At 34.8% G+C, this 27,500-nt stretch overlaps 2 protein-coding genes across 4 annotated transcripts in view; both read right to left on the bottom strand.

Moving 5' to 3' along the window:
- LOC107600825 (protein IWS1 homolog) overlaps positions 1-3,967 on the bottom strand; it is a 22,058-nt gene extending 18,091 nt beyond the window's left edge. For all 3 annotated transcript variants that reach the window (XM_016292797.1, XM_016292798.1, XM_016292799.1), the window contains exons 1-2: positions 3,648-3,967; positions 2,439-2,506 (exon numbers count right to left, since the gene is read on the bottom strand). In XM_016292797.1, coding sequence (XP_016148283.1) covers positions 2,439-2,506; positions 3,648-3,675 — 96 coding nt within the window. In that variant the 5' untranslated portion in view covers positions 3,676-3,967. The remainder of the gene's footprint in view (positions 1-2,438; positions 2,507-3,647) is intronic.
- A 2,198-nt stretch (positions 3,968-6,165) lies between these two features.
- Positions 6,166-26,900, bottom strand: LOC107600823 (arf-GAP with coiled-coil, ANK repeat and PH domain-containing protein 3). The gene is made up of 22 exons (XM_016292792.1): positions 26,583-26,900; positions 22,873-22,930; positions 22,144-22,263; positions 22,012-22,065; positions 21,471-21,529; positions 21,009-21,192; positions 18,524-18,568; positions 18,339-18,434; positions 18,165-18,239; positions 17,161-17,264; positions 16,722-16,773; positions 15,793-15,893; positions 15,462-15,573; positions 14,705-14,883; positions 13,521-13,590; positions 12,724-12,815; positions 12,553-12,632; positions 11,600-11,754; positions 9,457-9,566; positions 8,246-8,356; positions 8,107-8,168; positions 6,166-6,341 (listed from the first exon to the last, which is right to left on the bottom strand). The coding sequence occupies exons 1-22, from the start codon at positions 26,633-26,635 to the stop codon at positions 6,211-6,213; spliced, it is 2,103 nt and encodes a 700-aa protein (XP_016148278.1). The 5' UTR covers positions 26,636-26,900; the 3' UTR covers positions 6,166-6,210.
- Positions 26,901-27,500: the final 600 nt, after the last annotated feature.

Genomic DNA, 27,500 nt, shown 5'->3' with positions numbered 1-27,500 from the left:
GTTCCACCCCTTTGCAACCCTAGCTGGAAATATTAAAAAAAGTACTGACACACACACTGAAATCATTTTGCCAAGTTTTATGAGAAAATAAACAATATAAACAAATAAAATTTTGCAGCATTATGCACTTTTTATTTGCATAAACGTTAAGTCAGAATGATCAATTAAATTTTATCTGCTCCATAAAAGCTAATGTGCATTTTAAAAATCTCAACACTTCTGATAACAAGGTAGGCGGCTATTTTCCATCGACCAGTTAAGATTTACAACAAAAACCTGGTCTGATTTTCGCATTGGTCTGAACAAAAATAAGGCAGACGGATTGAATTGAATTTGTAAATCCACAGTCTGACAGCAGGTGGCGCTGATGAACAGCAGAACAGAGTATAGTAGCATCATCATATAACATCATATAATGATGTTATACGCGATAAACGAAATTAAGTTTCCGCCAAAATCAGTATTGTATCTGGTCAGTATTGACAAGTCCATTTTGAATTTAAGGCAAAATGCGATATCCGCCGAGTTATTGTGTCATGTTTTCTCCCTTTTTTTCCAAACCGCGACAAACGCCAGCCTCCCTTCTCTGCAGAATGCGATATATCCGCTCAACCAATCACAGCCCACCATTCCACGCACTGTAAACAGTAACAACCAATCACAGCACACCACTCCACACACCCTAGACAGTAATGGCGGCGTTTTGAATACACCCGGCTTCCTAGTTTTCCTAATTTTGTACTTTGTGATCAAACAAAGAAAATTAGGGCTGCACAATAAATCACATGTGATTGTCATGCACATCTCGTCAGTAAAGCCGGTTCTGTGATTAATAGTAAATCTCCATCACGTGCTTTCAGATGGAGCTGCATTTAATACACAGAGCCGTAGATCACTGCTATATCGCGTTCATAATTGCAGATGAGTCGCATTCAATTATGAACGCAATATTGAGTAGCTCGTCAGTGTTTTTATTTATGCCATTTATGTTTTTGTTAATACAGCGTAGGGCTGGACGATATGGCCAAAATTGATATCACGATATATTTCTTCATGTCGGTCGATACGATATAATTCCGATATCGATATGAACACTATTTATCTGAAATATAAATCTTTTGTAACATTATAAATTATTGTTGTTCATGTATGTTCATGATAAAATGTTCTTTTATTGTTGTAATTTATAGCATTAACAAGATGACCCGTTGAATTCATTTTGGGAGCGATGACTGATTGAATGTATTTTTAGTCCAGTGCCTGCATATAAGATTAGTATTGACCAACTTCAGAGGCTGTCATATGTGGATTAACTTACGATGTTGTGTATTTTCAACAGTTTCAATATGAAAAATAACTTCTATATTGATTCAATGGATTTATTGCATTTTGGAAAAAAATTATACAATTTTATAATAAATCTTTGAAAATCTAAATCTGGATTTTAATTTTTAATGTTATTATAACCTAAAGATGCTATGTGAAAGTTTGAAACCGAAAATAGTGGTTTTCATCTTGACACTTTCTTGGTAAAGAAAACACATTTTTACTCAAATTAATCTAAACGGATTTATAGCGTTTTGGAACCAAATTCTTCATATATTCTTTCATATAATTTCCCTCCTTCAGTCATGTTTTCACACAAAACGAAACTACTCTGCGTGTTGCATGAGACTCGTAATAACTTCGATTAAAGCTGAACTGTATTTACAGTGAGTTTTTCAAATCACGATAATCAAATACGGATTTGTTTCAGCTTTTGGCTTCTCCAGATGTTAACTGCTGGACTGGAGTGCTGTGGATTATTGTGATGTTTTTATCAGCTGTTTGGACTCTCATACTGACGGCACCCATTCACTGCAGAGCATCCATTGCTGAGACACTGATGCAATGCTACATTTCTCCAAATCTGATGAAGAAACAAACTCATCTACATCTTGGACGACCTAATGGCCAATATATTTTCAGCAGATTTTCAGTTTTGGGTAGGGTGACCATACGTGCCATTTTCCCAGGACGCGTCCTGGCCAGGATTTCTATATTGCCTAAAATATCTAGGTTTTGGCTTTGTTTGCGTGTGCAGACCGATCGGTGTATGACATCAAAGTACCATACAGACGGTTAGTCGAAACGCTCTCGAGGTACTTTGATGTCAAACACTGATCGGTCTGAGCCGCACTGCTTTTAAGTCGAACACACCTAATATGTACGCGTAATTGCATCACTTTGACCGTAGATCCCACCTTCTCACACGCCATGATTGGTCCATTATGTACAATGCTTGCATGTTATTGGTCAAACTACTTTTCGATCATTACCTTCAGCAAGCATGAAAACAAAGCCAAAACAAATCCTGGGAAAATGGCACGTACGGTCACCCTAGTTTTGGATGAACTATTTCTTGAAGTCAAGCACTAAACCCAAACCATCAGACTGACCTCAGACTGTCGTGATTCGGGTCTCGCCTCGTCCTGCTCATCCTGAACTGGAGTAGCGCTGCCATCATCTGAACAAATACAAATACAGAGTCTAATTCATGTTTATCATACTCCTACACCATGGTATTTACATGATGCACCATTTATATAGCACAATTCCCCAGTGTAAATGACTAAAAACATGGTATTCCCATTGTATGTGTCCAAAAAACATGAAAATACCATGGTACTTTGGTGAATTATATGGTAATTAATGTTTATCATACTCCTACACCATGGTATTTACATGGTGCACCATTTATATAGCACAATTCCCCAGTGTAAATGACCAAAAACATAGTATTACCATTGAATTTGACCAAAAAACATGAAAATACCATGGTACTTTGGTGAATTATATGGTAATGCATGTTTACTATAGTCATACACCATGCTACGCCAACATACTTCAAAGAATACCATGTTGCTACTGTAGTAAATGCACAAATACGCGGTGTTACCATGGCACTTATTCACAAAACAAGAAAATACCACAGTAATTTGATTAATTATATGCTAATCAGTGTTGGTAATACTAGTTACTCCTTTCAAAAGTAATATTATTACTATACTTCTCACTTTTTGGCAACAGTAATAATTAGTTACATTACTTTTCTTTCACACCCCACATAAGCAGCATATCTTCCCCATAAAATTCTAATAAAAAGTTACAAACAATATATTTCTGCCTCACAATCCACACTGATTGCTGAATCCACACTCAGTGGTGATTAATAGTAGCAAAGTGTTGTATTAATCTCATTAATTGTCATGTGTAGCTTGAAGCTAATATAATTAAGAGTATATTCCATGCTGTATCTTATGAAAATAACTCATATAAGCTCATAAGAAAATGTTTCATTCTCTAAAAAGTTTTTATATGATTTTTATCGAGATCAGTAGGGGTTGAGGCATCGAAAGTAAGTAACTAACTAGCTGTTTTATGGATAGTAACTACTAGTTACTGCAAAAAGTAATATTACTACTGTAACTAGTTACTAATAACTAGTTGTTGCCCAGTACTGATGGTAATGCATGTAAACTATAGCCATACACCATGCTGCGCCAACGTACTCCAAAGAATACCGCGGTATTACCGTGATGTTACCACGGTAGTGTTGCGTAAGAGTCTGGGATAAGAGCAGTGTGTTGTGGTTGTTGTAAGGTTACCTGAGCGGATCTCCTCGTCTCCATCCATCTGGACTGAGGACAGAACCGCACTGCTTCAGTTTCTCCCGAACACACACAAACAAACACACACAACAACAACAACAATACACCCAGAACAGACGCCGAGCTGATGTCGGAACCCGGCTCTTCTGTGGACCAGCGGGGATCTTCTATCTGTCCCTGCTTCTCAGCACACACACACACACACACGAGCTGTTATTAGTTAAACTGCTGATATATTATTACTGATTGTCAGTAAGTGTCCCTGTTTTGCTTTCCTCCTCTAAAATGGTGTCGCCGCTCTGGGACGCATGCGTGCAGACGCGCCGACGCTTTAATATTGCGTCAGTAAAAGCGTCATTTGAATGGGCGGAGCTTCGCAAACAGAGAGCGGGCAGGACTCTAGTCTAGTCTAATAACTTCACATTTAGAAATCATTTTTGCATTAATATATATATATATATATATATATATATATATATGTGTGTGTGTATATATATTCATTCTATGTAAAGAAACACGAATTATATTTTAAAATAATGTAAATAATTATATTATTTTAATTTGAATAATGTAACTTAATTTAAATAAATATTAATTAAAATAAAATAACTTTACGATGTAATTTTCATTACAATATATATATATCCAAAATAAAAGTTTTTGTTTACATTAAATATGTGTGTGTACTGTGTATATTTATTATGTGTATATAAACACACACACATACAGTATATATTTTCAAAATATTTATGTTTATACATTCATATAGTCATATTCTTATATTTTATATAAATATATTTAATATATAAACATAACATATTTTTCTTAATTACATGCATGTGTGTGTATTTATATACACATAATAAATATACACAGCACACATACATATTATATAAACAAAAACTTTTATTTTGGATGCGATTAATCGTTTGACAGCACTAATTTATATATATATATATATGTAAATAAATATATAAAACATTTTAGGAATTTGCCAAATTCTTTTTGAGACTCCTGATTATTAATTTAATTAATATTTGTTTGATTTTCAGATGTTCAGATGCTTGCTGTTTATAGTAAATAAATTACATAATAAATATATTAACAAATAAAGAAATACATACATTTTTAAAATAAAAATAATTATTTGATTAACATGTTTTTTATTTTGGGTAAAATATTTTATAGATAAGTGAATATATAATAGTTTTTTAAAAATCATTTTATTATGGATGTAAAAATGTACATAGACTTGATATTTTTCTTCTAATAAAAAATCTGTAAAAACTATTAATCTTTATTATTAATCAATCTCTTCTCAACGTGAATTTTTTTTTCTCCCCTGAAATATACAGTCAGTCATTTAATATTTTCTATTGTGTCTCTATCAAAATTATGAAAACATGAAAATGAAAATGACCAGACAGCAAAGAAAAGTGAAGTTTTCGGTTGTGTATTTAAAAACAAACCAACACTGGACTCATTTCATAGTTAAATAGCTTTTAATGCATTACTTAGAATAAGACACAAACTTTTAAGACATCAACAACGATAGTAATATATTGTGTATCACATGATATTAATTGCTATAACTGTGTTTATGTATTTTATTTTTATTCAAGTGTGCATTTAAAGTCAACACGAAACTGCATTCCCAATTCATTTTACTTTCTTAATCAGACACATACTCAATAAAACGGGATATTAAACAACATAAAACCCATGAAATGGTTTGACTTTACCCATAATGAAGGTGTGGATAATGAAGTGTCTCTATATTATAGAAAGTTGAAAATTAAGGATTAGTGAGCCAAAATGAAAGACGTTAATACATTTTGATAATGCATAAAGAATAGCATGCACTTATGAACCATTCACAGTAAGACCAGAAACATGCATCAAGAAAGTAAACAGGGTCAGTTCTGATTTCATGTTGACTTCAATATCCTAAATATTCACTGTAAGTGTGAATTTCCTTCAAAGTTCAGTGTAGAAGCGTGTTTTACTGCAGCACGATATAAAAACAGGTCAAAAGCCTTTAGTAAAAACCAACAGCACAAACTAAAATCAAGAGGAGAACAGTCAGTGTGGATGAAATTAGTTGGACCGGATCGCCCCCCCCCCCCCCCCCCCCCCCCCCCCCCCCCCCCCCCCCCCCCCCCCCCACACACACACACACACACTCTCTCTCTCACACACACACACACTCACTCTCTTTCACACACACACACTCTCACACACACACACTTACACTCTCTCTCTCTCTCTCGCTCACACACTCACACTCTCTCTCTCACACACACACACACACACACATACACAAACACACACACACTCTCTCACACACACACACACTCTCTCTCACACACACACAAACACACACACTCTTTAATACGGAGCATTAGTCACGTTAACCGTCACACACGTTATGTCCAGCTTCTCTTTCAGAGATACAGAGCAAATGTTTAGTTTTTAACTAGTTGCAACATTAAGATTTCCCTCTTTTGTTTTTTTCCCTTGTCCCATAGTGCAGCAGCGTGACCTCTGACCTCACGTGACCTCACTTGACCTCTTCATCACGCTCTTCATCCTCAGAGCCGCGGAGGAACTGCCGGCGGGAGAGTTTCTCCGGGTCGTGTGACGCCATGTTACTGAAATCACGGAAAATATCCTGGAATGTTTCATCGTCTCCTGAGGAAGAGCGACAAGAAAAATTTGTGCTTGTTGTTGTTATAAAGTTTCGCTATAAACAAAACTTTTGATCATGGTTTATGAGATGTTTCTGCTTAATATTTGACTATAAGAAAATCTGGAATGTTAAATAATGAAGGCTGTACACAAATGATGTGAAAAGTGAAAATGTGAAAGTTTTTGTTGTTTTTAAACAATAGCAGATACTGTTCTGATAAACATAACTAATTTTCTTGTTAATTTATTATTATTATTATTTTATTTATTTATTTTTACACATTCAAATGTAACTGTGTGTATACATAAATTGATTTCAATTAAAATATTTTGTAATTAAAACAATGTAATTGTTTTTATTTAAAATTTTGTAAATATGATAGTATTGTATAATACAATTATTTTAATTAAATGTAAAATTATTTAAATTAAAATAATGAAACCGTTTTATATAGTTAATTTATCCATTTTTAATATAATTATTTAATATGATTATGCTGCTGCCATATAAATATATATATATGTATATATGTAATTATTAAAAAAAATTCTTTATTACTATTATTTTAACTTCATTATACAGTATATGTTGGTATGGTAAAGTTGTGATGGTTCTGTATTTTGTGTTGTTTTTATTATTATTATTCATATTATTTGATTTTTACTCATATTTGTATGCATTTATGTATGCATATATAAATAAAAGACTGGTTTTAATTCTTAACTAAAATATTTGTAATTAAAATAATGTCAGTTTTAATTTAGAATTATGTAATTACAATAATATCTTATATAATTTTTTTTTATATTTATTAATATTAATACCGTTTTAATATTAATTTTAATATTTTAAATTATAACATTAATACATGTAAAATTATTTTAATTAAAATAAAATAATAATTTTATATAATCAATCGAGATTTTTAAATAAATTTATTTCAGAATTACAATGCTTTCACCATATAAATACATATGTAATTATTGTTTTTTCATTCCATTATTATCTTTTTTTTTTTATTAATGTTGGTGTGAGAAAGTTGTAATGATTCTGTATTTTGTTTTGTTACTTTGGATCGTATAACAAAATTTTATAGAATAAAAAAAAAACAATAGCTATGTTTCCATCCAAACATTCAAATTAAATTGATGTGCAAAACAGGAATATCGCATAAAACATTTGCGAATAAAGCACCGTTTCCATCCAACGAGTCCAAGAGAACAAAAACAACAATTCCTGATAAACTTATCCTACTCAAATGTGCACATACGGTTTTTTATGCGCATGTTTTTTAATTTATGCGCATCTTGGCGTTTCCATCCAGCGTTTTTTTATTCCAAAATGTGCATAAAAATAGGTGGAGAGAAACATAGCTAAGAACATCTTACCAACAGATTATTAATGTTGGTGTGAGAAAGTTGTAATGATTCTGTATTTTGTTTTGTTACTTTGGATCGTATAACAAAATTTTATAGAATAAAAAAAAAACAATAGCTATGTTTCCATCCAAACATTCAAATTAAATTGATGTGCAAAACAGGAATATCGCATAAAACATTTGCGAATAAAGCACCGTTTCCATCCAACGAGTCCAAGAGAACAAAAACAACAATTCCTGATAAACTTATCCTACTCAAATGTGCACATACGGTTTTTTATGCGCATGTTTTTTAATTTATGCGCATCTTGGCGTTTCCATCCAGCGTTTTTTTATTCCAAAATGTGCATAAAAATAGGTGGAGAGAAACATAGCTAAGAACATCTTACCAACAGATCCGAAGAATCCCTCAGAATCCCTCATTTCCTCATTCATTCGAGCCATTCTCAACCTGAAGCACACACACACACACCATTAATTATGATTTCTAGCACACACAGCACACACAAACACACTCTGATCACTCACAAAGTGACAATGTCAGCGTGGGCAGTTTCAATGGCGATACGGAGTGGATCGTTTCCCTTTTCATCAGCTGCATACTGATTGGCTCCTCTCTTGAGCAGCAGACACACCTGCCTGAAGCGACCAATCACAGAACAGCATCACATTAAAACCAATCAACCATCCAATGAAAACCGATTCATTTTACTTGCTTAATAGGGACGTAACGATGAACCGCGAGCCGGTTGAAAATCGATTCAAATATGTGACGATTAAATTCGGCTGAGATGCCAAACAAATCGCGATACAATTGGAGTAGGAATTTATATGGATGTATCTCTGAGGGGAACTGACTCTCTTTAGAAAAGTTTACGTGGTATTTTCTGTTCATCTTGCTTCTGAACGACGCATATTAAAGTAGAGTTCATAAGCGCAGCGCTGCTTTGTTTACAGCGGTAACCCAGGAAACGCCGCATCATTGCTGTTCATAAGCGCAGCGCTGCTTTGTTTACAGCGGTAACCAAGGAAACACTGCATCATTGCTGTTCATAAGCGCAGCCCTGTTTTGTTTACAGCGGTAACCCAGGAAACACTGCATCATTGCTGTTCATAAGCGCAGCCCTGCTTTGTTTACAGCGGTAACCCAGGAAACACTGCATCACTGCTGTTCATAAGCACCACCTGCTGGCAGAGAGTGAATCTGCGTCTCATTCAGCTCGTCTGCTGTTTCCTTCAGATATGTTTTATGTATAGTTTCACAAAACTAAAGTCAGACCATTCGGTTTTTGCTTCAAATTTTGAAATTATACAATCTAATTTAGATTAAAAACTACTCATGCTTCATGTACGCTGCATCTTTGCTCGGATGATGATTAAAATGCAGTGGTTGCCTCTCATTTTAAATGGGAAGAGCGCAGACAAAGCCTTAGTTTGTTTATATGAAGAGATTTGTTTTATTTGTGTAACGTACTTATTTGATTTGGGGTTTGTTTTAAGATTTCAATTTAGTTTTGTTATATTTCAATTTCACAAAGAAATGTTCAGCAATAGCCTAATAAAACGACACCTTTTATATTTACTGTATAATGTCTTCAATCTCATTTTGTCAAAAAAAATAAAAATAGTGAGTAAATCAAATCGTGAGTTGAGTGAATCGTTACATCCCTATTGCTTAATAAATGTTTGTGAGCTCTTCGGTGCACAAAGTCGCTCTGATAATCCAGGCGGTGATGTACCCCGTGTGTCCGTAGGTGGCGGCAGCGTGCAGAGCTCCCTGTCCGTGCTGATCCCTGTGATTCACATTCGCGCCGTTCTGCAGCAAAAACTCGCACGCCGACAGCGAGCCCTGCCAGAGAAAACACACACACACACCGTCACTGAAGACGCCAATCACACACATTAATTGTGACCTATTATGCCCCTTTTAACAAGATGTAAAATAAGTCTCTGATGTCCCCAGAGTGTGTATGTGAAGTTTTAGCTGAAAATACCCCACAGATTATTTTTTATAGCTTGTTAAAATTGCCACTTTTAGGGTATGAGCCAAAACTTCACATTGCTTTCATATGCGATTTTAAACTCCCACATTCCTATTTACGATCATTCTGGAAGCAGGTGAAGCAGCATCAGTGAAAACAGGCATCACTTTAGCAACATTAGCCTCACAGAGTGCCAAGAAGCTCTTTCAGAAAGGCAATTTGGAAAACAAACACGTGATGCTTACTTTGTCTGGAGCTGATGTTCGCACACGAAACGTTGGTATTGATCTCTAAACATATAGGGGACTTTACATATTTTTTCCAGGATATTTCCTTTTAAAAATTAAATTTAATCACAGTGTCCTCAGCGGCTCAGAGGGAGGGAGTCTATGGAGACTCCTATGTTCGTTGGTGCATCCCAAAACACAACACTTGTAATTAGTGATGCACGATACTGAGATACTCGTACTCGTTAAAATTCCCCGATACCAAACGCCGATAACACACAGCATGTAAGTGTGCCATATTCAGACAAAGAAACACAGACGACAGAACAACAGACAGCAGAATGGGGTTTTAGAGATTAAGAATGTCTACGAAGTTTATGTCTGCAATTAATATAATGTTAAACATCCAGTATTAAGGCCTGTATAGCTGATGTGAGCGAGCTGAGTGCGCGAGCTTGTCGAGCGAATAGCCCTTTCTCACAGAAATCACTGTTTGTAGTTTGTAGTAAACCAATGCACAAGTTACTTAGCGGAAAGGAAAGCGAGAGAGCGCACTTCTGTTGCGTGAACTTGATTGATGTTCGCTCACTTAGCACACGCATCATTTGGTTTAAAACTAAAGCGTAAATATAAAAAAAAATTTAATAGGGACATTCACTATAAACAACACTTATTTTCAACCTTAAGCATACTCAACATTATGGTCATGTTTTGCTTGCTTCATGAGTGTTTCTGCATTATATGAGTTGCTTTGGAATAAAAAAACAAATTTCCCAGCACATTTCAGATGGAAAAAATGCGACTTGTATTTCTAAAAATATGTTCATCACAGTTCTGAGATTTATAACGAGTGGTTCCCTGCATTATTACAGCAAAACGTGTGATTACAGGACTGAGCCTGCAATGGAGCAGCTCTAATGCTATTAAATTAAAGATGATGTACCATAGAGCAAAACAATGAACAGTGAAAGTAACAAAAACTTGTAAAATACATTTTAACGGGCAAAATTAATTGTACATTATACATATTCTTTTGGTTTCTGAAGCCAATATCTAAAAGATTTACAAATGCAATGAAAATACCGAGTATCGGGACTCGGTATCGGCAAGTACCAAAGATAAGTGTGAAAATAACTAAAGGATATATCTATTTGATAAATGAAGTAGGCCTAAGCCAACTAACATTATACATATTCTTTTGGTTTCTGAAGCCAATATTAAAAAAATTTACAAATGCAATGAAAATACCGAGTATCGGGACTCGGTATCGGCAAGTACCAAAGATAAAAGTATCGGTATCGGCCAAGTACGGGAAAAAGTGGTATCGCTGACATTGTATATTTCCAGCAGCTACAGCAAGAAAACAGTAATGGCGGACTGCTGCTTCTCACTCAGGCCTGTGTCTATGCTAACGGACCTTTCTCACATTTCCGGGCTTCTCAGGAGCGGAAGACGTCATAGGTTAACTTCGAGAGCAGTGAATGGGAGAGAACCACAAATATATTTTTGCATTCCCATTTGCTCAAATAGCTAGTGTTTTCATGACTTTCAATAAAAGGAAAACAATTGAGAGAGGCTGATAACTGCAGTCGGAAGAGAGAACGATGTCAAATTCACCGTCCCTCCCATAGAGCACACTTTAAACAGCGCTCGCACTCTCGGCTGTCACTCACCCCGATGGCTGAACCAATCAGAGCCGTCCGTCCCTCCCGCTCAGGGTTACTCCAGTTCACTTCTGCCCCCTCGGCCAGCGTCGTCACCATGGCAACAAGATCACCGCTTAGCGACGCCTGATACAGCCTCTCACCGTCCCGTAGCTTTACTGTTTCTATGACAACAATTAATTAAAATACTTATTATAATAAAAAAAAAATTAAATGAACTGTTATTTAATTTAATGTTTAATGTAATTGAATGCAATAATACTAAAATATAATATTTCATATTAACATTTTTTAGAATTAACTTAATTACATTATTTAATGTAATTAATTAATAATTAGCCTGAGACCCTAGTACAGAAGATAAGCGGTTTGGAGAACGAATGGATGGAATTAAAACAATAATATTATTTTATTACAATTATTTTAAATTAAAATAATTGTATTATTTTAATGAATTAAATAAATTTTGTTATATAATTGTCATTTAGCAGATGCTTTTATCCAAAGCAACTTACAAATGAAGGCAATAGAAGCATGTTAATTATATAAATGTATTTTTAAATTATATTTTAACAATATTTTAATTAACAATTACAATGTTATTATTTAATTAAAATAATTTTAAATATAAAAAATATTAATAATTGAAATAATTTTTGATTATTTTAAATAAATGCAGTATAAATTAAATCTTTTTATTATTTAATTAAAATAATTATATAATTTATTTAAAGCAATTTTATTATCTAACTATATATATATTTTTTTTATTTTAAACATTACTTTAATTAATAAAATACTTTTTAATTATACAAAAATAATTAACAATTAAAATAATAATTTTAAATTAAAACTATTATTTTAATAATAAAATAATTATTTATCGAAAGCATATGAGATGTTTTATATTTAAAAGAATATTAAAAGACTATTATAGATTATTAAAGATAAGCAACACTCACCAGCATCAGGACCATCAGGATCACGTGTCACAAATCTTTTCTCCACATACTTAAACCGGATCCACTGTTCTTTATCCTGCCTGAGAGAGACAGTGAACATGCTCATTTATACATTCTTAATATATAACAACATGCAGTACATGTGAGAAACAGACCCTTCCTGTTTCGTACCGTGGACTGTCTGCGCTGGGCTTCTGCACTCCATCTGCTGGGTTACGCTCATAAATGCCATTAATGACTTCATTACCCAGAACGCACAGCAGCTGTGGGGGCGGAGTTATAGACACAGATCAACCAACGGCACTAGTTGCTGTAACTAGGTTTTGGAGTGATGGTTTATATCAGAGATTTTGATAAAAGAGCTCAAATGATGTTAAAGGTCCCATGGCATGAAAATTTCCCTTTATGAGTTTTTTTAACATTAATATGAGTTCCCCTAGCCTGCCTATGGTCCCCCAGTGGCTAGAAATGGTGATAGGTGTAAACCGAGCCCTGGGTATCCTGCTCCGCCTTTGAGAAAATGAAAGCTCAGATGGCCCAATCTGGAATCTTCCCTTTATGTCGTCATACGGGGAAAGGTTACCTCCCCTTTCTCTGCTTTGCCCGCCCAGAGAATTTGGCCCGCCCATGAGAAAATTAGCTACTACCGTGCGAGGCGAGCGCAATATTTTTTATTTTCCTCGAGAGACATCATGGCTTGCAAACGAGCGAAGCATGGCAGTTGCCCCGCCTCTCTCCTCCTCATTAGCATTTAAAGCTACAGACACAGAAATGGCACGTCCTAAGGAAAGCTCATTGTGGGACTGGCTCGTAGTGGCTGAAATTCTGCACCAAGGCTGAATTTCGGGAAAGAGACTTCAGATACAGTACTAGGGACCACTTAGGCCTATATAAAAGCATCTAAAAAGCAGCATGTCATGGGACCTTTAATAAAAATGAAATCAGGCCGTTCAGACCGAATGACAAACCTTTAACTGTTCCGGATCCCAGGAATCAAGAGTGAGCGATCGGACTTTGGACAGATGTACGCCGAGACTCCTGTCGACACAAACCAGCAACCTCGCATTTAAACAAATAAACCCATTCAACATCAGTGTTCATGAGGAATGCTACTAATAAAACTACAAATGATCTGTGTTTACAGACTTTCTGAGTTGTGAATGTTGTGTCCTGTTATACACAGCAAAAATATCCATTTTATATTTAATTTTATATCGTTACACAATAAAATTAAAAACAGTGAAAGTCTATGAAATTGGAAAATAAACTTCCCAGTACCACTGAGATATCATTATAGTTTTATTAATATTTTGAATTCGTTTTTATTTTTATGTTTTCAATTTAATTTACAATTTAAGGTTTTAATATTTTTGTTAGTGTTTATTCTTTTTGTTGGTTTTTTAAGTATAAATGTATATTTTCCATTTTCATTTTAATTATTTTATGTTTTAGTAATTTAGTTGTATGTTTTTGCCATTTTTATTAAATATGTCTATACAGTTTTTATTCATTTTCATTTTGGTTTTAGTTATTTTAGTACATCAAGTGAAACTGAATGAAAATTAGAAATGCTTTCCTGGCAACTAGCTGAAATAAAATAAGTTAAAATAAATATGATATTATTTATTGTTTATTTTATTTCAAGTAACAGAAACAGTTTTTATGGTTTTAGTTAACTATAATAACCCTGGCTGGACTTTAACATTCAGGTGTGTCCCAATTCGCGCACTTATGTGCTATTCTATGCCATTTTTAGTATAAATTGTGAAAAAGTGCACTTTAAATGCCTAAATGATGCATTTAATTAACCGAAAAAACAAGACTTCATGCACTCAACTGTCAGCATTAATTACATACTAAAGAGCATCTAGAATCTGAAGTTGGATGACAAAATAACCTTACATAACTCATACACTAGATCAGGGGTGCCCAAACTCGGTCCTGGAGGGCCGGTGTCCTGCAGAGTTTAGATCCAACCCCAATTAGACACACCTGAACCAAGCTCTTACTAGGCATACTAGAAACTTCCCGGCAGGTGTGTTGAGGCAAGTTGGAGCTAAACTCTGCAGGACACCGGCCCTCCAGGACCGAGTTTGGACAGCCCTGCACTAGAAGGAGTATCATTTAAACCCAGCAGATGCTCAGACATCACCTGTGGATCCCCGAGCACTCGATGCACATGGTGATGCCCAGGTTAACGCTGGCCCAGCGAGGCTCCGCCTCCCCACAGTCACAGCAGCGCTGGTTACCGTTGCCACGGAGAGCCACGCCCAGAGCGGGGGGGTGAGGAGGCGGGTCCGGAGCGGGCGCGGGGGCGGAGTTCTCCTTCACCTAAACACATACAATATGCAAATAACAAACCTTTTGACCAATGAACATCCATTCTGTTTGTGAAACTGGATTTTAACAAATTCAAAACAAAAAAAATTGCTACAAGGTTTGAAAAAGATGAAAAACAAATTATTTTATAGAATATATATATATATATATATTTACATTTAGTCATTTAGCAGAGCTTTTATCCAAAGCGACTTACAAATGAGGACAATAGAAGCAATCAAAATCAACAAAAGAGCTATAACAAGTCTCAGTTAGCTTAATGCAGCACACGTAGCAAGGTTTTTTTTAAATTATATAATAAATAAAAAGAAAACAGATAGAATAGAAAAAGAATAGAGCAAGCTAGTGTTAGAGGTCTTTTTTGCTTTTGTTAACTGTATAATAAATAAAAAGAAAACAAATAGATAGAATACAAAAAGATTAGAAAAGCTAGTGTTTTTTATTTATACATATATATATATATATATATATCATATAAATATATAAATATTATATAAATATATAAATCATATCGATATATATATATAAAAAAAAACTCAAGTATATGTTTACAAATGTGTGTGTTGTACCTGAGTGTTTTGTTCTGTTACTTGATCACGGTACGCCATGTCTATACAGCCCTGAACAGCGTTAATCCACGCCACCTTCAGCTCCTCCGAATCAGCCTGTAACACACAACACCTGTGCACACAAACACATGATTACTAACACACACACACACACACACACCTGACAGCCTATTAATTAGAACCAAATCTGTTTCTGTATAAACAGCCATCATTCAACTAGAAGACTGGACTGCAAAAGAATGCTTTCAGCTACGAATCAGTTTAGCACATTTTAACACACATTTGACAGATTTTAGAGCCACACTGATGTGTGTGTGTTTCATCGTCTTACTTCTGCACTGACAGCAGCTCAAAACAGAAACGGCGGTCGATCACATCCAGAGATTTCACAGCACACAGACGGAGATCATCGAACAGAACCACTGGCGGCTCCTGAAACACACACACACACATAAACCATCCACATCAGTCTAGAACTGGGTCTTCATGTAACTTGTTTCTCTTTCACATTGTGTGTGTGTGTGTGTGTGTGTGTGTGTACGTGCGCGTGTACCTACTTAACCATATTTTGGGGACAAATTTGTATCGAAAAGTGAGCTAAACCTGACAAAATCTCCAAAAACCTCCCTTTGGGAACGTCCTCATTTGTAAAACTAGTATAAAAATACAGTAAACAAAAAAAAATTTAAATTGTAAAAATGCAGAAAGTTTCCTGTGAGGGGTAGGTTTAGGTGTAGGGTTGGTGTAGGCCAGGGTTCCTCAAATCTTGCCCTGGAGGGCTAATGCGCTGCAGAGTTTAGCTCCAACCCTGATCAAACTCACCTACCTGTGATTTTCTAATGATCCTGAAGACATTGATTAGCATGCTCAGGAGTGTTTGATTAGGGCTAGAGCTAAACTCTGCAGGAAAGTGGATCTCGTGGCCGGATCCCTGCTGTAGGCCGATAGAATATACAGTTTGTACAGTATAAAAACCATTACGCCTATGGAATGTCCCCATTTAGATAGCTACCCATTTAGAAGTAAACGTGTGTGTGTGTGCGCGCGTGTGTTTGTGCGTGCGTGCGTGTGTGTGTGAGTGTGTGTGTGAGTGTGTGTGTGAGAGTGTGTGTGTGCGTGCGTGTGTGTGTGTGCGTGTGTGTGCATATGTGTGTGTGAGAGTGTGTGTGCGTGCGATAGTGTGTGCGTGTGTGTGCATGTGTGTGTGAGAGTGTGTGTGTGCGTGCGTGTTGGTGTGTGTGTGCGTGTGTGTGTGTATACCTTGTGTGATTTTGAGTAGATTAACTGATTATTTTCAGAGTAAAACCAGCACCTGAGAGATGGAAACCATTGTTAAAAATATATCATTTTTTCAGCACCTGACATTATGTTAATGTAAACAGATCTCTGTCTCTTCAGGGTTATGAGAGTTAACAAACTAAAATCAATAAATCATTTTTGTTACTTAAAATAAAATAAACTATAACTGAAATCAAATATTCAACATTTTTAACTTATTTCATTTCAGCTAGTTGCAATTTTTCTCATTTTCATATTTAACTTGATGAGCTACAATAATTAACACTGAAATAAAAAAAATGAATCAAAAAAATGAATCAAAATGGTACAAACACAATTATTAAAAACAAAATTAAAGACAAATTATTACAACATTAAATAAAATTAGCTCTAATAGCATCTCAGTGATAGTATCTCTCACCTCTTCCACGTCTTGTTCTTCTTGCGCGAGCGTTTGAACAGGTAACCCTGAATCGTTCCTCCGTCAGACAAGTTACAGACAATAACCGCTTCTCCAGACGTGTCCTACCGTTAACAAACACACAGATTAACTACCAAAACTCACTATGATTAAACACAATCTTAAAAACATCCTGTTGACATACATGCATTTGAAAAGTAAGTTATAAACACTATTAATTTAGGATCATTCATTTACTTTTATATTTTTGTTAATATTCTGAATTGGATTTTTATATTTTCACTTTTCACTTTCATTTTAGTCATTTTGTTGTAGTAAAATAAGTAAAATAGTAAAAGAAAAAAAATAATATATATATATATATATATTCCCTTTTTTCCTAGTTAACTATAATAACAGTTGTAATAAATAAGCTATAATAGTCAAGATCTGAGGGTCCAGATCAGATTACGGCAAAAAGTATTTCGATCTTTATTTCTATTACAAATATCTAAACCAATTAAAAATATTCATAAAAAGATACATGATAATTACTTGAGAAGCTGATTCAAGACATTAAAGTCTTGTATACTGATAAGAGTTTATGCTTAAAACAAGAAAAACTAATCTGTCAGTGGGGCCATAAAAATAATCTTGTTTTTTCTTTGAATCAAGTTTATTCTTCTTGCCCCACTGAAAGATGTTTTTTTCTTGTCTTAAGCATAAATGCACTTCATCGCTTCTCAAGCAAATGCATCTCGATTTAAACATTTGTAATGGAAAACAAGACAAAAATGCAGAGTAACAAAAAATAATGTTTTGCAGTATGTGGTGTTCATATTTTAGTGAAGTTCTCATTCCAGAGAGCATTTCATTGAAGTAAGATGATGTTATTAATATTTTAGTCTGTTTTTCATGCTAAAATCTATTTATATAAAATCATAAAATAGACCTCAAAACTACAGACTTGGACTGAAGTGCAGATTTGTCTCATCAGTGTTTTATAGCGAGTGTTATTCTCTCACTCTCTGCTGGACGAGCAGGTGTGTGTTCTCCAGGTCTTTCCTCTTGGCAGTGCAGTCAGACGCCAGCTGAGAGAGCTGCGCAAAGATATTACTCATGTTTAACTCCAGTATCCATAAAACATGTAAAGTGTTTATCTTGTGTCCATATGAATATCTGATGTGTGTATGTGTGACCTGTGAGGCCATCGTCTTCATGCTCGGTTCTAGATCTCTCAGCAAATCGAATCCCTGGTGGAAAAACGTGTACTGAGCGTGAAAATACGAGAAGACCTGCATGAGGGGGGAAAAAAAAGATGATTTTAGTCAGTTTACAAGATGTTATTGTATTTACAAACCCGGCTTTCTGATTAACAGCTCACCGAATTCAGAATATCCAGCTTCTGTTGGACCTTGAAATTATTCAACTGCAAGAAAAGGAGAAAAACAATACATTTCTCTCTGGTGAAATTGGTTCTGGTGAAAATTTCTCCCTGATAAAATAATGAAATGAATAAGATAGATATAGCAAATGCATTTTTAAATTATTTTTTTTATTTTTTTTGCTCTTGGGAAATTTCTCTGGGTGAATTTCTCCTTAATAAAATGTTTAAAAATGAATTACATAAATACTAAATATTTTATTTCTCCCTACAAAACAATTTTTTATTTATTATTTTTATTTTGTTCTGGAGAAATTTCTCTGTGTGGGCCATTTTCACCCAGATTTCCCAAATAGTATCAAATAATAAAATACACATAAATAAAAATAAACAAACTAACATTAAAAAAAATAAAATACATAAATACAAAATATTCCTTCTTTTTTTTTGTTCTGGGGAAATTTCTCCGGGTACATTTCTCCCCAGTAAAATAATAAAATATCTAACTAAATAAAATAATTAAAAAAAACATACACTATAAAATTAATTTTAAAATAAAAATAAAATATGACAAATATTTTTCCTTTTTATTTTGTTCTAGGATAAATTCCTCTAGCTTATTTCTCCCCGATAAATGAATAAATATATAAATAAAATAATAATAATAAAAACCAGCAAAATAAATATTGGGAAAAAACATTAACTTTAAAAAAATATATATATATTTTGCAGTGAAATATGATGTTCGTGATTCATAATGACATGATCAGAGTAACGTCAAGACTTAAAAGAAAAATTCGATCTGATCGTATGAGGTGATATTTGAGTGATGTGTAACATGTGCTGTGTCTGGAATCAGAGTTCAGGATGTCAGTCCACAGTAAACAGGATCTGAGTCAACACAAGCAACAAGAAGCAGCCAATCAGCTTCATTCCTGCAGGTGCTGACATTATGATGTACTGATAAATCTTCACTCTTCTGCCAAGAGCAGAACAAACCTACTGACTTTCATTCCTCAGCAGTATGAACTATGTGACATTCTGTAACAGAACTGTTACCCAGAACATTCTGATGCCAAAATGACTGACATCCCAATCATGAGCTCATTATCATAAGACCGCCCACATTCACAAATCATTCAGTATTTAGTGACCTGCCCTGAATGACAACAATTTGTCTTACAGTAACAACACCAACAGTTTAGTTCTACAGGTCAGAAAATTATCATAAAAACTCAATTAAAATGGTTTTGATGACTAAAATTATGCGCAACAGAGTGATTATAGTTAACTATTACTAAAACTAAAAACATTTTTGCTACTTAAAAAAAAAACATAAAAAAGAAATTTCATTTATTTAGTTTAACTTGATATACTCAAATAACTAAAACTAAAGCTGAAAAAAAAATCTATAAAAACATATTTAAAAAAAACAAATAAAAATGGCAAACCCACAAAGCTAAATTACTAACATTTTTACTAAAATTAATATAAAAATGGAAAATATAAAAACTCCTTTATTGTTATTATAAAACCTTAAACTTGTTTATTTCCATCTAATTGCCAAGGCAACATTAACATTTCTCATGTTTTAGTTTAAGAAGATGTACTAAACTGAAACAAAAACAATATAGACATATTTATTTTTTTAAAACTGATAGCAATAGCAAAAACAACCAACTAAAACATGAAATAAAACACATTGAAATCAGAAAATACAAAAATAAAAAATACTTTACTATTTATTTTATTATTATAAACCTTACATTTATTTTTCTCATCTAGTTGCAAGGCAACATTTCACATTTTTAGTTTAAGTTGATGTGCTAAAATAACTCAAACTTAAATTAAAGTGAATAAAAACTATATATGCATGTTTAATCAAACATAAAAAAATAATAAAAACGATTAAAAAACACAGCTAACTAACCAAATTGTAACTACAATTAAAATGAAAACAGAAAATATAAAAATAAAACTTAATTCAAAATAATAAAAACTATGATAGTCTCTCAATGATGCTAAAATAACACTCATATGGACTTTGGGGAAAAACCAAATGTGACCCAGTCTTAAGTCGCTGGGGGATATTTGTAGCAATAGCCAAAAATACATTGTATGGGTCAAAATTATGGATTTTTCTTTTATGCCAAAAATCATTAGGATATTAAATAAAGATCATGTTCCATGAAGATATTTTGTACATTTCCTACCGTAAATATATCAAAACTTAATTTTTGATTAGTAATATGCGTTGCTAAGAACTTCATTTGGACAACTTTAAAGATGATTTTCTCAATATTTAGATTTTTTTGCACCCTCAGATTCCAGATTTTCAAATAGTTGTATATCAGTCAAATATTGTCCTATCCTGACAAACCATACATCAATGGAAAGTTTATTTATCTTGAACCCATCCTGAACCCTTGTGACTGGTCCAGGGTCACATATGGTGTGAAATTGTAGAATATGAGTAATGAAATACCTGCAGGCAGTAGTCCAGGGCGAAGTGTTGGTAGCATTTGCGCGTGGCGAGCAGCAGGTGAGTCGCTCGCTCAGCGTCAACGGGTTTGTGTCGACTCACCTGAGCGCTTTTCACCACGGCGGCATCGAGATCATCTCCGATCCGGACAAACTCACGGCGAGTGTCGCGAATATGCGGCAGAAATCTGTGATAGAACAAACCGTTGCGCTTTAATGCAGTGAAAGTGAGGTTGAGGTTGAGGGTGAGGGTGAGGTGAGGTGAGGTGAGGTGAGGGTGAGGTGAGGTAAGGTGGGTGAGGTGAGGGTGAGGGTGAGGTGAGGTAAGGTGGGTGAGGGTGAGTTCTTCTATGGCATCGTGAAGCACCTTTATTTTTAACACACCAGGGTGGGCAAAGTTCAGAATTGAAGAATTGGTTCATTTTTAAATATTAATGTGTGTGTGTGTGTGTGTGTTGTGACGTACTGTGAAAGCAGGTTTGTGAGCTGCTGGGTAATGGCTCTCTGAGTCTGATCAAACAGCATCTGCAAGAAAACGCATAATTTTTAATATACAAATGTGACCCTGCAGCACAAAAGCAGTCATAAGTAGCACAGGTATATTTGTAGCAATAGCCAAAAATACATTGTATGGGTCAAAATGATAGATTTTTCTTTTATGCCAAAAATCATTAGGATATTAAGTAAAGATCATGTTCCATGAAGATATTTTGTAAATTTCCTACTGTAAATATATCAAAACTTCATTTTTGATTAGTAATATGCGTTGCTAAGAACTTTATTTGGACAACTTTAAAAGTGATTTTCTCAATATTTAGATTTTTTTTGCACCCTCGGATTCTCAAATAGCTGTATCTCTGCCAAATATTGTCCTATCCTAACAAACCATACATCAATGGAAAGCTGATTTATTCAGATGATGTATAAATCTCAATTTTAAAAAATTGGCCCTTTTGACTGGTTTTGTGCTCCAGGGTCACAAATATATGCATCTAGCACACACTCACCGTCTGAAACTGGATCATTTCCTGCAGGCCCTGGTTGAACTGACGCAGGCAATTCTACAGAAACACACACAATCAGAGGTCAGCATGAGCGGTCTGATCAGAGAGCTCGACCCATCAGACATCAGCGCTCACCAGAATAACACCGTCGCTCTTGTGATACGCTGTAAACTCAGCCAGGCCGGACAGAAAGAGCTGATTGCAGGAGGTGTAGTTCTGACCCGCCTCCACCATCTGACCACACAGCTTCATCACCTGCAGACAGACAGAGCACAGACGAACAGTGTGCTGAGATCATGAGAAAATCATTTTACTTTCAACTTTACACACGAGACAGTTGGATGTAACTTTCAGAACTCAAAACATCAACACATGATAATCTGTGGAAACGGTCATGAAAAAAAAACAATACACAAAATAAAATGTAAAATATGACAAATCAAGTCTAACAATATAAACTTAAAATATAATATAAAACATGACTATGATAATATATAATACTTATAAAAATCTAAAGAAAAATATTGCATGAAAAACATGATGTAATATATGTATGTAATACACACACACACACACACACACACACATATATATATATATATATAAAGTAAAATTATTATATAAAACACGACTATAATAAAATATAATATAAAAACAAAATAAAATATAATATAAAACATGACTATAATGAAATCTAAAAATACAACTAAAATATAATAACATGGCTATAATAAATCTAAAAATAGAAACTAAATTTTAAAAGAAAAATATTTCATATTTATGGCACAAAAATCTTCATTGGCATTACCAGCGGGCCTCGCTGGAAAAATTAAATGATCCAAAAATGTATATGATGCATCTTACTTTCTCCACGCGGCTCTCCAGTTCTGCAACGTCACTCTCACATTTATCCAGAGACTGCCTGCACACACACACACACACACACATTAATCTGACAGCAGATACACCATCCAGCCCAATAGCATGATGGGTAGTTCATAAATGATATCTCCATAAGCCTTTTTGTTTTTTTTACATTTTAGGTTCAAATTAATATAAGCAACTGCTCGACATTTCAAGTTTTTCTTCATTTATATGCACATCTGAGGAATCACACAGTGTGTTATGAATGTGATATTATTATAATTAGCATTGGGTCTGCTATATGCACATCTGAAGAATCACACAGTGGGTTATGAATGTGATATTATTATAATTAGCATTGGGTCTGCTATATGCACATCTGAAGAATCACACAGTGGGTTATGAATGTGATATTATTATAATTAGCATTGGGTCTGCTATATGCACATCTGAAGAATCACACAGTGGGTTATGAATGTGATATTATTATAATTAGCATTGGGTCTGCTATATGCACATCTGAAGAATCACACAGTGGGTTATGAATGTGATATTATTATAATTAGCATTGGGTCTGCTATATGCACATCTGAAGAATCACACAGTGGGTTATGAATGTGATATTATTATAATTAGCATTGGGTCTGCTATATGCACATCTGAAGAATCACACAGTGGGTTATGAATGTGATATTATTATAATTAGCATTGGGTCTGCTATATGCACATCTGAAGAATCACACAGTGGGTTATGAATGTGATATTATTATAATTAGCATTGGGTCTGCTATATGCACATCTGAAGAATCACACAGTGGGTTATGAATGTGATATTATTATAATTAGCATTGGGTCTGCTATATGCACATCTGAAGAATCACACAGTGGGTTATGAATGTGATATTATTATAATTAGCATTGGGTCTGCTATATGCACATCTGAAGAATCACACAGTGGGTTATGAATGTGATATTATTATAATTAGCATTGGGTCTGCTATATGCACATCTGAAGAATCACACAGTGGGTTATGAATGTGATATTATTATAATTAGCATTGGGTCTGCTATATGCACATCTGAAGAATCACACAGTGGGTTATGAATGTGATATTATTATAATTAGCATTGGGTCTGCTATATGCACATCTGAAGAATCACACAGTGGGTTATGAATGTGATATTATTATAATTAGCATTGGGTCTGCTATATGCACATCTGAAGAATCACACAGTGGGTTATGAATGTGATATTATTATAATTAGCATTGGGTCTGCTATATGCACATCTGAAGAATCACACAGTGGGTTATGAATGTGATATTATTATAATTAGCATTGGGTCTGCTATATGCACATCTGAAGAATCACACAGTGGGTTATGAATGTGATATTATTATAATTAGCATTGGGTCTGCTATATGCACATCTGAAGAATCACACAGTGGGTTATGAATGTGATATTATTATAATTAGCATTGGGTCTGCTATATGCACATCTGAAGAATCACACAGTGGGTTATGAATGTGATATTATTATAATTAGCATTGGGTCTGCTATATGCACATCTGAAGAATCACACAGTGGGTTATGAATGTGATATTATTATAATTAGCATTGGGTCTGCTATATGCACATCTGAAGAATCACACAGTGGGTTATGAATGTGATATTATTATAATTAGCATTGGGTCTGCTATATGCACATCTGAAGAATCACACAGTGGGTTATGAATGTGATATTATTATAATTAGCATTGGGTCTGCTATATGCACATCTGAAGAATCACACAGTGGGTTATGAATGTGATATTATTATAATTAGCATTGGGTCTGCTATATGCACATCTGAAGAATCACACAGTGGGTTATGAATGTGATATTATTATAATTAGCATTGGGTCTGCTATATGCACATCTGAAGAATCACACAGTGGGTTATGAATGTGATATTATTATAATTAGCATTGGGTCTGCTATATGCACATCTGAAGAATCACACAGTGGGTTATGAATGTGATATTATTATAATTAGCATTGGGTCTGCTATATGCACATCTGAAGAATCACACAGTGGGTTATGAATGTGATATTATTATAATTAGCATTGGGTCTGCTATATGCACATCTGAAGAATCACACAGTGGGTTATGAATGTGATATTATTATAATTAGCATTGGGTCTGCTATATGCACATCTGAAGAATCACACAGTGGGTTATGAATGTGATATTATTATAATTAGCATTGGGTCTGCTATATGCACATCTGAAGAATCACACAGTGGGTTATGAATGTGATATTATTATAATTAGCATTGGGTCTGCTATATGCACATCTGAAGAATCACACAGTGGGTTATGAATGTGATATTATTATAATTAGCATTGGGTCTGCTATATGCACATCTGAAGAATCACACAGTGGGTTATGAATGTGATATTATTATAATTAGCATTGGGTCTGCTATATGCACATCTGAAGAATCACACAGTGGGTTATGAATGTGATATTATTATAATTAGCATTGGGTCTGCTATATGCACATCTGAAGAATCACACAGTGGGTTATGAATGTGATATTATTATAATTAGCATTGGGTCTGCTATATGCACATCTGAAGAATCACACAGTGGGTTATGAATGTGATATTATTATAATTAGCATTGGGTCTGCTATATGCACATCTGAAGAATCACACAGTGGGTTATGAATGTGATATTATTATAATTAGCATTGGGTCTGCTATATGCACATCTGAAGAATCACACAGTGGGTTATGAATGTGATATTATTATAATTAGCATTGGGTCTGCTATATGCACATCTGAAGAATCACACAGTGGGTTATGAATGTGATATTATTATAATTAGCATTGGGTCTGCTATATGCACATCTGAAGAATCACACAGTGGGTTATGAATGTGATATTATTATAATTAGCATTGGGTCTGCTATATGCACATCTGAAGAATCACACAGTGGGTTATGAATGTGATATTATTATAATTAGCATTGGGTCTGCTATATGCACATCTGAAGAATCACACAGTGGGTTATGAATGTGATATTATTATAATTAGCATTGGGTCTGCTATATGCACATCTGAAGAATCACACAGTGGGTTATGAATGTGATATTATTATAATTAGCATTGGGTCTGCTATATGCACATCTGAAGAATCACACAGTGGGTTATGAATGTGATATTATTATAATTAGCATTGGGTCTGCTATATGCACATCTGAAGAATCACACAGTGGGTTATGAATGTGATATTATTATAATTAGCATTGGGTCTGCTATATGCACATCTGAAGAATCACACAGTGGGTTATGAATGTGATATTATTATAATTAGCATTGGGTCTGCTATATGCACATCTGAAGAATCACACAGTGGGTTATGAATGTGATATTATTATAATTAGCATTGGGTCTGCTATATGCACATCTGAAGAATCACACAGTGGGTTATGAATGTGATATTATTATAATTAGCATTGGGTCTGCTATATGCACATCTGAAGAATCACACAGTGGGTTATGAATGTGATATTATTATAATTAGCATTGGGTCTGCTATATGCACATCTGAAGAATCACACAGTGGGTTATGAATGTGATATTATTATAATTAGCATTGGGTCTGCTATATGCACATCTGAGGAATCACACAGTGTGTTATGAATGTGATATTAATACCTGAACGCAGGAGAGTCTCTGATGCACTCCTCAAAGTCCAGGAAAGTGTCCATGTTTCGCTCTGTCCTTATGAACTCAGTGTTTGTAATTATAGCTTGACGCACTATAAGACATTAGATCCAGACACAACTGATCCCCGCATCACTGTCTCCGGTGCAGATCATCATCCGCGAGCCGTTATTATCTCACACTCACTGACAGGACTGCGCTGCAGACACTGCACACGAGTCATTAAATCATATCATTCAAGTTCTTTACGATGCTTGAGTCTGTCTCGAGCTGTGTTGACAGCTGCGGAGGTGTTTGTTCATGTTGCTTTTCCGGTGCCGGAAGTCAAGCGCGTAGAGGATGTCCGGTCCAGCATTTTCAAAATAAAAGCATGAACTATAACGTAAAATAAAAGTTAAAAATGATGGATGGATGGATGGATGGATGATAGATGATGGATGGATGGATGATGGATGGATGGATGGATGGATGGATGGATGAATCGATCGATGGGTGGGTGGATGGATGGATAGATGGGTGGATGGATGGATGGATGGATGATAGATGGGTGGATGGATGGGTGGATGGATGGATGGATGGATGGATGATAGATGGATGGATGGATGGATGGGTGGATGATAGATGGGTGGATGGATGGATGGATGGATGGATGGGTGGGGATGGATGGATGGATGATGGATGGATGGATGGGTGGATGGATGGATGGATGGGTGGGGATATGGATAGATGAAGGGTTGAATGGATGGATGCTGGATGGATGTACTGTACACAGGGATGGATGGATGATGGATGGATGGATGGTTGGATGGATGGATGGATGGGTGGGGATGGATGGATGGATGATGGATGGATGGATGGTTGGATGGATGGATGGATGGGTGGGGATGGATGGATGGATGATAGATGGAT

This window comes from Sinocyclocheilus grahami, unplaced genomic scaffold, assembly GCF_001515645.1.
Source record: "Sinocyclocheilus grahami isolate Dianchi unplaced genomic scaffold, SAMN03320097.WGS_v1.1 scaffold292.1, whole genome shotgun sequence".
NCBI classification, from domain to species: domain Eukaryota; kingdom Metazoa; phylum Chordata; class Actinopteri; order Cypriniformes; family Cyprinidae; genus Sinocyclocheilus; species Sinocyclocheilus grahami.
The sequence above is the reverse complement of the archived record's forward strand: the minus strand, read 5'-3'. Positions and strand labels throughout refer to the sequence as shown.

What these genes read in the sequence shown, in the direction of transcription:
- LOC107600823 (XM_016292792.1), bottom strand. Translation starts at nt 26,635, where the DNA reads ATGGACACTTTCCTGGACTTTGAGGAGTGCATCAGAGACTCTCCTGCG. An exon ending in GGGATCCGGAACAGTTAAAG is followed by an intron (nt 12,816 to 13,520) that starts GTTTGTCATTCG and finishes CCGCCCCCACAG; the next exon opens with CTGCTGTGCGTTCTGGGTAA. An exon ending in TCCTGATGGTCCTGATGCTG is followed by an intron (nt 11,755 to 12,552) that starts GTGAGTGTTGCT and finishes TTGTTGTCATAG; the next exon opens with AAACAGTAAAGCTACGGGAC.